We start from the raw sequence: 10,878 nt of genomic DNA, 5'->3' as shown, positions 1-10,878 counted from the left end.
TTCAATGTGATTGGGGTGGCGAGTGTTGCCCCCGCGACCCGGCAACGGATAAGCGGATGAAAATGGATGGATGGATGGACGTCATCATCAGTTCAACAGTCATTCACGTTGTTAGTTTTTTTCTACGAACCGTGTTCCGACAGCAAGACGAGAAAAGAACGGTTCAAATCTTCAACATCATGAAATTCAAGGACTAACAATAAAACTAAGACAAAGTCAAACAATTCCTACAGTCGTAGGAAAATCTAATCTCACGGATTCATGAGAAAAAAGAGATCCAGAGGTTTTGGAGAAGCATCTCTGGAACAGTGAAACTAATTATTTCTGAGGTTGAAGTCAGAATCAGAACGGAGCCCAGGGTTGGAGCGGCTTTAATTGAAAGAGAGAAGAAGTTCTGCTGCAATTGGGACAAAATTAGAACGTGGACAATAGACACTGAGCGACGCCCAGTTTCACCAAAAAAAAAAAAAAAGTCTCTGAATAGTGAGAGTGAGATGAGCTGCAGACTCGGAGCGCCGCTCCACTGTCTCTGAAACTTTTCCAGCTCTTATCAGTTTTTCCTAAATGAGTGTGAAGTCTAAACGCCCGACGTCTTTGAAGAGCTGGAAAAATCCAAATGGACTTTGATTCAAATTAAAACAATGAACAAACTGCCGTCAGACTTTTCACTTCATCTACAGTCGTTCTTTAAACTCCAGCGTTACGCTGCCGAGCCGTTAAATATGTGGGTGAGGAAGAACAAAAAACACAAGCCTGTGGAGAAACGGTGAAGAGAGAAGAGCTTTTTATAAAATCCTCAGTGGGGATTTAGTATTTAGTTTGACCAAATCAAGAGAAAAAAATTATTCTCTGTCCTTAAACTTCAATGATTTCTTTTCTAAATCAACAACAGTCAGTCAACAGTCGGGCAACAGTCAGACCATGAGCTGCAGCTTCTCAACCAAAGAATCACACACAGTCTCCAAACCCTGATGTCACGTCACCAGATCATCATCACAGCTCCCCCTATTGGCCCTCCTGTAGCTCTGCAGATGAGGCGACTGCGGGGATGGACGTCAGTGTCCCGTCTGTGGACCTCAGCTCAGCGTTATCCCAGAAATACTCTGGTCCAAACTTAGCCGACTCCCGGTGCCAGCCTCTACCTGTCAGCCAATCGTGGACTTCCTGTCAGAATGCAGCGGCTGAGGCGGGAAAATAACACACCCACCACCATGACCATCAGCGCTAACGCTGCTCAGACAGAACACCCCCACCACCATGACCATCAACGCTAACGCTGCTCCGACAGTGTGTGCCCCCCCCCACCCCCTCATTTCCTCCCCTCCACTAACATCATTGGCCTTATTAGAGAGCGTGATAGAAACAGGAAGTTGGTTCGCTGGTGTCGTCACGGCGATCTGCAGCTGGACCTGGGTCTGGGTCTGTGGTGGAGACGTTTGGGTTTTTTTCTGCAGGACTATTTACGTCGGCACTGACTCAAAAACAGTTTCTTTCTTTCCCTGAACAATTACTTCAGTTCAACATCAATAATTCAGATCTTTAGACACGACTGTTTGAACAACGTACGAGTCAAAAAGTGTTGGAGAAGCAGCACAAGACTGAAGCTCCGAGCAGTGTTTACGTCACGGCTTTCACCGCCAAGGAACGGCAAAAAAACGGTTCAGGACAAGGTGACAACAAGTCTGTTCCTAAATAAAACAGTTGATACCATATGACTGATGCCCTGGTACCAGTCCACAGACCAGAGGTTGAACCTCTCTCCACAGGACAGCAGACTCACTGTGTCAAACTCAAGGCTCGCGGCCCCAATGCTAGGAAAATAAAAGTCCCTAGTTTCCCCTCGACTCGTTTCTCCTTTGACGTCTTGTCCAAACCAGCGAGAGCTTCTTGGACGTGGCCTCGTGGTCCTGCAGGGGGAGCCACCACGTCCACTTCTTATACACAGTCCTGTCAAAGTTCAAATCCTCTCCGTTCCTGACGAAGCTCATTAGACTTCCAAACTGAATAAGATATAGGGGGCGCTCTGTGCCCTGGTGAAGACGCACATGATGGACAGGATAATAAAACGCAGGCGGAAAAAAGTGACATCATCTGGTTTTTAATCTATGGAAATGAGCAATTAATGTGTGGAAGGAAGTCGTATCCCTGACCTCTGACCTCGGGTCACTGTTTTCTGGGTCCATGACTGTTGACGGTCCCTGAATAATCCATGGTTTGTTACCAGAGATGTTTCTATCACAGCTGAAGGTTCATGCATCACAATACAATCAATATCACTGTGTGTGTGTGTGTGTGTGTGTGTGTGTGTGTGTGTGTGTGACCTCAGCAGCAGAGGCTCCTGTCGCTGTCGTCCGTCTAATTATGTTTGTGAATTAGAAGAATTCTAGAACAAATTAAATCCTCCGACCACTCACTGGTTCAGAGAGACTTTTTTTCTTTCTACATTTATTTCACTAATGAAAATCTATTTGTTAAATGTGTAAAAATACAGTGTAATTAAAAGGAGATCAAGGTTTTAGTTTTTAGAAAAGTGAAAATGTATGTTTTAAATAATGATCAAATGAAAGAACTGAATGTGAAAAAATGTTTCAAGGGGAAGTAAAAATGTATAAATTAAAAACATAATGTACACACACACACACACACACACACACACACACACGTCTGACTTCTTGTCTCACCTTCCACGTTGACACAGCTCACGTTCTGGACCACAGATCCTGGACCACAGGTTTGTCCACTGAGGACGCAGCCCCCCCCCTCCTGGACCTGCCACAGGAAGCAGGCGGGGTCCTCACAGGGGACGGACTCCACCAGGTGTGGACATGGTTCTGCCGACCCCTTGACCTCCCACAGCACCTCCCTCCTCCTCTGTCTGAAACCTGCACAGGAACAGAAGTCGACCATCAGGTGTCGCTGCAGTGATTCTAGTCCATGTCTGTATATATGTATATATCTGTAGAGTAGTGATCATAAACTGGTGGCCCGCGGGCCTGACCGCACCACTGAATCATCCAATCAGGGCCCTCTAACAAGTAGAGTTGGCGACCCCTGTGGTGGGGTCACTGAACTGACCAATAGGTGTTATCTGTGTCAGCTGACCTTTCCTCCCCTGTGGTTCTTCACAGTTGTCGTGGCGACAGCCACTCCACGACGACCACGGTGTGAGCAGGCACTGGTTCTGACAGGGGACGGAGCAGCGCTGCACAGCCAGGGGGGGCTCTAGAGCAGCACAGTGTCTGGAACTCACAGGCCTGGAGACTGAAGAGGACGATAAACAAGGGTTCAGTGATCAGTGTTCAATCTTCATGCAGGTAAAATCACCCCCCCCCCCCCCCCCCCCCCCACCTAAACAGGACAGGAGGGAAAGAATCAGGGGCAAACTGGAGAACATCCAGACGATGCCGACGGTGAGCTGAAGGAGAGTTGAACCACGGTGTGAACCACTTCCTGTCTGCCATGGTTTACACTCTGACACTAGTCTCTCTCACACAATAACAGCTGGTTTTTCCCCGGCAACAACGTGGGAATTTATTCAATCTAATATTCCATTTTGCATCTCGTTCACTATTGAAACACAAATTTACATTTAAATGAGAGGCTGAAAAAATAAAACCCTCTAAATGTCCATTGTGTATTTTGTCTCGGGACCAACAGTAATTTACATCCTGTTTGATCTGCTTTGAACCAATGAGACGTTAGTTTCAACACCCAGATAAGTGGCTGCTGCAGGTGTTTCCACCTCTACATCCAGATGTTACTGCACGTGCAGCTGTGTGGTCATTTGGAGTACTACAGCCCTCTCAATGATGTGGTGTTTTTTTACAGTAAGATTCAAACGGATCGCGGCGGCTAAGCTCATAAATCTGACAAAAATATTCTTTTTCTTTTGATATTAATGTTTGAAATTTGCTCAGAAATAGTTTCTTATTAAAAGTTTATGAGAACAATTCTTCTTAAAGAAGCTTCAGATGTCCACACTGAGTTAGCAGAAATTAGAAGTAGCCGTTAGCTGTTAGCTGTTAGCATGCGTCAGAACAGTTCAGGGACAGAAAAGTATTAAGACTGGACCTGAAGGAGTCGTTTTTTAACATCTGAATTTACTGTAACGTGCTGTTCAAAATGTGTGGTTTATATAAAAAGTCACTTTGTCTCATTCCTCCATTTGTTTTATTTTCCACTTGTGTTTTTTCTTCTTTTCTGTTTTCACTACAGCCTTTGTATTTCCTCTGCTGTGTTTTCATTTCAGCCTCACGTCTGTATTTCTGTCGTGGATGGAGACTTTTCTCCACCTGTGCTTCTGTTTCTGTAGAAACCACTGGTCTCTGTCTACATCTGAACCACTTCAAATGAAACCATTTAAATGATCTCTGCTGCAGAGAAACCAGCCCACTGTCGTGAAGCGACTCCTGTCACCCCCCCCCCCCCCCCCCCCCCCCCCCCTCCCCCACTCACACTCTCTCCTGACACGAGCTGTGGAGTCGTCAGGGACTTGAACACAGTACGTCCTCCTGGTCTGGATCCCAACTCCACACAGCGTACTGAAGTTAGCAGAGCGCCTTTCCTGTTGGCTCAGTAACGGGAGGATGTGGCATTCATCCCAGTCAGTGGTCCTCCACCCCCACCTGACACCACAGACACACACAGACACACACAGACACACACACAGACAGAGAGACAGAAGATTATGTTTGATAAACTGCCAACAACGTTGTTTTTTAGAAAAGGACATTTGATCAAAACCTTTTCACTTTTGTTCGTCTTTAATCGACTTTGTCAACGTTGAACATGAGCTGCAGCTCCTTCTTTGGCCTGCAGGAGGTGCTAGGGATGTATTAGGAAGACCTGATTTACATGCTGGTAAATGTACAAAAAAAAGAAGTTTGAAATTTAGATCTTAGTCAAAATAAACCCACTGATCGGTGAACGTGGCAGAGTTGGTCTGAAAACCACGTCGGTCACTGGATGTCGGACAGAGATCGAGTTGATGGTTTGAATTTCACTGCACATCAGTGTTTGGTTTGAACCAGAAAACGTGCAGTGGAGCAGAAAGTACTAACGCTGGAGGAGCTGAGGAGGACAACAGCCCGTGGTCGTCTATCAACCGCTTCATTTTCATAATGAGTTTTTCCTAATCATGTAAATCCTCCGCTCCAGGCTCTCCACGGAAAATGAAGAAAACGAGAGTAAATTTACCACCAGGGGAAATCGTTGTTACTTCTTCTAAGAAGACTTTCTTCAACACTGACCAAAGTCTTTTCAACGTCTTTTACTCTTCAGGTGAAAGTAGTTAAGGCGTCACATTAACCCCAGTCAATACTGATGAAAACAAACGGCTCCAGTTGATGTTAAATATGAATGAAGTACCTGGGGCAGTTTGGCAGCAAATCTCCAATGATGTTACAGGCTTCTTTTTCCTCCAGGGCAGGGCACCGTCTCCCCCCCCCCACAGGGATCTGGGTCATGATCCGTGAGCGGAGGCTGTAACCAGGAGACAGGTCAGTGGACTGACAGGTTTTAGAGCAGGGGCTCCACGCCGACCAGTCAGAGACGTGACAGTCTTTGGACATCACACAGGCCTGGTAGGTGAGGGGGGGGTCGTCCTTGACACACAGACTGTTGGTGTAAAAAAAACAACAACAACAACAACAACTTTTATTTCATGAAAAAATAAAAATAAAACATTACAGAACAAGAACCTGAAACATTTGGCCTGAATTCTAACGGGGGTCGACGACCTTTGAGGTCTGAAGCGTGACGTGAAGGACTCCAGAGCTGAAGGAAACCTTTTCATGGAGACGTTAGTTTACGCTTTACTGCACCGACGTAAACTGAAGCAGGATTAGCCGTATAATAATGGCTCCCGTTGTTTCATTAACAGGAGGGTGAGCTGCAGCCACAGCCTTCGCTCTCCAGTTAAAGTGTGTAATGAGGATGTAATCAGAAAAGTAGAATTAGGAAGAACTCAGGTGGGAAATCCTCCCTGGAAAAAAAAGAAAAAAAAAAGCTCAAATCCCTCTCCTGTTCCCAGAGGAACCTGCCTGGAATACAGGACTAACGTGTGAATGTCAAGTTCACAGGAAGAGAGGTCCAGGAGAAGCTCCTCAGACCTGGGCCTGACCCCGGGCCTGACCCCGGGCCTGACCCCAGACTCAGCCCACCACACGTCATCCTTTAACCTTATGTTTCACTTTAATCATTCATATTTTATTCTATATCTCAAGAAAATAAACTACTTCATTTTTCCGTGCTGAGCCTTTAACAGAATCAGTATCCAGGCTGTTCCTAACGACACTCCAGTCCAGACCCACTCCACACTTTCTAACTCTCCCAGAGAAACTACCTGTGCACAGTAGCGCCCCCTCATACAGACTCTGTTCTAGACTAAACGCCTTTTCCTTTTTCCAAGAAAAAAACAAATCCTCCAGACAACAAATTCTACCCGTTCTGCCTGTCATAGTGCTGCGCCCCCTAGAGGGGACTCGCCCCCCGCATTGAGAACCACTGAGCTGGGGAGTGTCTCTGTGAAGTGCTCACACACAAAGACCAGTTTTTGTGTGTGTGTGTAAAAGCTGCCACGTTCCAGCAGAAACAGAAAAACAAACCCTGTCAAATTCAAACCCTGAACAGCAGGGGGCAGCACTTGACATTTAGTGACTGGCCAATAGGACTGTGTATGACTGTGGAACAACGTCCCGCTCATCATCTAGTAGGAACTGAATGATCAACAGCCAACCCCAACAAATCCACTGATGACCTTTGACCTTACAAGTTCAATTGTGACTGGGTTGAAGAGTGATTGTGTGAAGTGAAGTGATTCTACGTCACAGACTGTTAATAAAACGCCTTCTTACCTCATCATGGCATTCTTGCCGTCACTCCTGGTGCAGCGGACCTGTCGTGTCTGGTACCCGACCTCCAGTTCCCAGGACATGTGGTACTTGTTGTGTGAGTGAGGACCATGATGGCGGTCCTGAGGCCTGGTCGTGTCGCCGGTCCTGCCGGTCCTGAGGGTCCTGATGGTCCTGACGGTCCTGATGGTCCTGATGGTCCTGACGGTCCTGATGGTCCTGATGGTCCTGATGGTCCTGACGGTCCTGACGGTCCTGACGGTCCTGAGGGTCCTGATGTTCCTGACGGTCCTGACGGCCCTGATGGTCCTGACGGCGAGAGGCCGACACGTGCTGTGTCACCGAGTTGTTCTCAGCGGCGCTGCTGCTGAAGTCCACCGTTGTCCTTCCACTGGACGGTGCGTCCTTGTCAGGGGGGAGTCGGCAGTCGCTCCAGGCCCCCACTCTCAGCGTGTACTGGTACTCGCCCCCTGCAGGCGGGCAGCTGACAGGATTAGAACAAGTCCTTGTCTCGGTCAAGCCGGGACAGCTGGCTCCTCCGTACATGGGCGTGGCCAGGACGTGTCGTGTTCGATGTTGAAGGCCAGCGCCGCAGGTTTTGCTGCAACTTGACCACGGAGTGAAATGCGAGAGCACGCAGTCGTGGGGACAGGGGACGAGGCACGCCTGCTCCACCGCCGGCCTTTGAGAGAAGAACTCACAGATCCTGGAGGTGACGGCCGTGCGGTTTAAAGCGCGGACACAGTGGACCTGCCGCCGCTGGACGCCGTGCTGCGCTGTGATGCATTCGGGCGTCCGCAGCTTCAGCTCGTTGGAGAAGAAAGGGACGAGGACGCAGCTGCTCCAGTTGGACACCTCCCACTCGAAGAGGTCCTGGTGCCAGTCACAGACCTTGAAGCAGGGCCGGCGACCCAGCGGCTTGTCGGTGCGTGGGCAGTGGGAGTGGTGGGTGGTCCAGCCCTCCAGGTGAACGCACCACACGCTTCTTGTCTGAACCCCATCAGAACCGCACACGTCTCCCACGCACTGACCCCACTGACCTGGGGAGAGGAAAGAGGGGAGTCGATCACAGCTTCACAGACCGACCTGAAGCACGAACATAATCACCTCAACGCAGGAAAGACCAAGGCCAGAATACAGAGAGGAGTGAGGAGCAGCTTCAGTTTGATCAAATCAAATCAAATCAAATCAAACAGAATTCATGTCCTTAGAGAATTTCAGGTAAAACTCAGGAATGTCTTCTGTTCAGTCTTCGTTCACTTCGTTACCACAGTGACAGTAACGACGGTGACGTCACCGAGATGAAACACATAGAGTGACTGTATCGTGATGTGATCGTTTTCTGTTTTCTTTCTTATTATAGGAGGCAATTATAGAAGTTTGAAAACAATTTGATCTATTTTACAGATGCATCGTAATAATAATGTGTTTCTGAGTAAGAATTTGTCAAAATATTTCTCCACAGAAAGACCTGAAGTCAGAGCGCCAACAGAACTGTTCACAGAAAGTTCCAGACTCTTCAAATGTTCCTTCAATGCACGTCTTTCATGAATTCAAATTGACCACGGCTTCTTTCAAAGAATCGCCGTGCACCGTGCACCGTGCACCGTGCACGTGTGTGGCGTTCAGGGAGCGTTTGAATGCTGGACCTTCTACAATCTGCAGCTTTACAAAGTTTAAAATACAATCAAGTGCAGTAAACAAAAAGGAAAAAGAAATCCTTCGAGTTTGATTCTTGAACTGGAGTCTGTTTCTGCAGCGGCCAATCAGAACAAAGGCTTCGTTCAAACGTTCACAACCAAACCACAAATATTCAAACAAAGGGTTTTTAATCCTTGAATTCAGTCTTCAACATCCTAACATCATGTTTAACGTGGGCAGAAATCCCAGATCAGACGATTGAAAAGATCAAATATAGATTCAACCTGAATTCATTATATTTAGGAACTCGGTCCCTTTGACTCTACACTTTCTGCAGTCATAAATCACCGGAGGAGAAAAATGAAATGACCTCACTGATGTGGTTAGCGTTGTCAATCAGTTTCCAGTTTCTCTGCCACATGCCATGAAAAGCATCGTTTGATTCATTTGATCTAATTGGAATTAAATTGATGGAATAACGAGATCCTGCGGCTTCGGTAATTACTGTCAAACGACAGCTCAGTGAAAACGTTCGCTTCGTCAGAGAAATCTGTTGTTAACACTTTGTTCACTGGATGATCACGGACGCAGCGAAGCCCCCGCACCCTGCCTCAAGGGGGGGCAGTTCTCCACCTGCTGAGCTGTTCCACAGTTCATCAGAGCAAATCTTCGACTTTATTGTTCCATTGGTGTGATCCAGTCTCCAGTCACGGTGTCGTTGTTATGTAATACTAGAAGATTATTATGATTATTAATAACAATAATATGAATTATTGTTATTGTTATGTTTTACAGACGACTGCTGTCCAACCGTTTTAAGGTTGTCAGTTTGAACATATATGAATACTCTGTGGACTGACTTGTACTCTGATGTTTCTGTCTACAGTATGTGTTAAATACTTCAATACTGTGATTGAAATACAGATGAGTTTTTTTCTTTGAAGTGGAGAAACGAACATCATTAACACGAAGCAGAAACTGAGTCTCGTTGTGTTCTGTTTGGTTTCCTCTCTCCAGTGTCAGTCACTGACTGTCAGTACTGCAGTACTGACAATCCTTTCTCTACTACACCCCCCCCCCCCCCCCCCCCCCCCCCGAGCGGCTCATCCACACCATGTGAAGTGGTTCCTCAGATTATGATCAGACGGTGATCCTTCAATCATCTGATGTAAACACAGGCGACAGATTTGAAATTGAACAGTAAAACCTTCTCTCTGTGAAGTAATTCATGAGAAGATGAAGTCGCTCTTTACCTTAAGGTAAAAACAACAGTTTTTTTAAGGTAAACAAAGATAAAAAAAAAAGTTAAATTAAAAACTTTGATCCGTCTGCTGAGGAACTGAACCCTTTTCCTTCGTATTAAACTCTGACGGCGGCGTAGCTTCAATATTACACACTGATGAATTACTAACCACCAGGCTGCACAACTACACACTCGGCCCCACAGGGCATTTGTTACAATTTAGCAACCAGCCCTCCAGCGCGGTTGCCAGATCTGCTTGAATGTTTAATCACTAACTGAGCGGCCGGTGGAACAGAACAAGAGCAGGTTAACGCATGTAGCAACCGAGAGACGTTCTACCCAGAGAGGCCAAACGGAGCGGAACCGAATCAGGGCTGCCACGTGAACCACGCCTTGGACATCAACAGATTCTTACAGCCAGATTCTTGAACAGCCTCACTGAGGACCTGGAACGACAACATAAACATCTCCATCCTTGAATCAAGGACTGGTAAAATCAAGTCGTGTTCCAAACACGGATCCCTGGGTTTGAAGGTGACAAATCAAACAACAGTGGTGTTAGGGACCGTCAACAAACTACGAACTAAAGGTGTGACGGTTCACCACTAATACAACTGATGACTCTGCTTTCTATTTGATTTGATTGATCAATGACCCCTGCTGGTGGACTGGTGATCATTACACAGTTTATAATAACAACAACAACAATAATAATAATAATAATAATAATAATAATATAAAACCTTGGTTTCTCCACAGGACCATGACCAGCCCTGCTTGAAATTTAAGAAACTTTTTTTATAATATTTGAATTAATAACAAAGCAATAATCTCGTCCATATAAACGTTACTGCAACATGTATTTTATACAAACTAAAGATTATTAATAAAAAATGGACATAAATATAGTACTTTCTGGTTATGGTTGCAGGTCCTTAAAAAAGTCCTTAAAAACAGACTTTTTCATGACCCGGTCTGTTTGTGATTTCCAGCGCCATCTGTCACGATTTATAGTTTAATTTCTCTGAACTGAATTTTCCCTGTCATTTGGTGTGAGTTCCTTATAAATAACACATGGCACTGATTGTGGATTTGGGTCACAGTCAGAGACGGCAGTCGAGAGTCGACGATGTCGGTGGAAGA

General features: G+C 46.2%; 1 protein-coding gene across 1 annotated transcript in view; it reads right to left on the bottom strand.

Moving 5' to 3' along the window:
• The window catches only part of thsd7ba (thrombospondin, type I, domain containing 7Ba), an 87,876-nt gene that overhangs the window by 34,949 nt on the left and 42,049 nt on the right, over positions 1–10,878 (bottom strand). The window contains exons 4-9 of the mRNA XM_025063806.1: positions 7,144–7,891; positions 6,855–6,977; positions 5,368–5,616; positions 4,456–4,625; positions 3,103–3,261; positions 2,682–2,882 (exon numbers count right to left, since the gene is read on the bottom strand). Of these exons, the coding sequence (XP_024919574.1) occupies positions 2,682–2,882; positions 3,103–3,261; positions 4,456–4,625; positions 5,368–5,616; positions 6,855–6,977; positions 7,144–7,891 (1,650 nt within the window). The remainder of the gene's footprint in view (positions 1–2,681; positions 2,883–3,102; positions 3,262–4,455; positions 4,626–5,367; positions 5,617–6,854; positions 6,978–7,143; positions 7,892–10,878) is intronic.

Source organism: Cynoglossus semilaevis, chromosome 16 (assembly GCF_000523025.1).
Source record: "Cynoglossus semilaevis isolate Cse_v1.0 chromosome 16, Cse_v1.0, whole genome shotgun sequence".
NCBI classification, from domain to species: domain Eukaryota; kingdom Metazoa; phylum Chordata; class Actinopteri; order Pleuronectiformes; family Cynoglossidae; genus Cynoglossus; species Cynoglossus semilaevis.
This window is presented reverse-complemented; position numbering and strand designations above follow the sequence as displayed.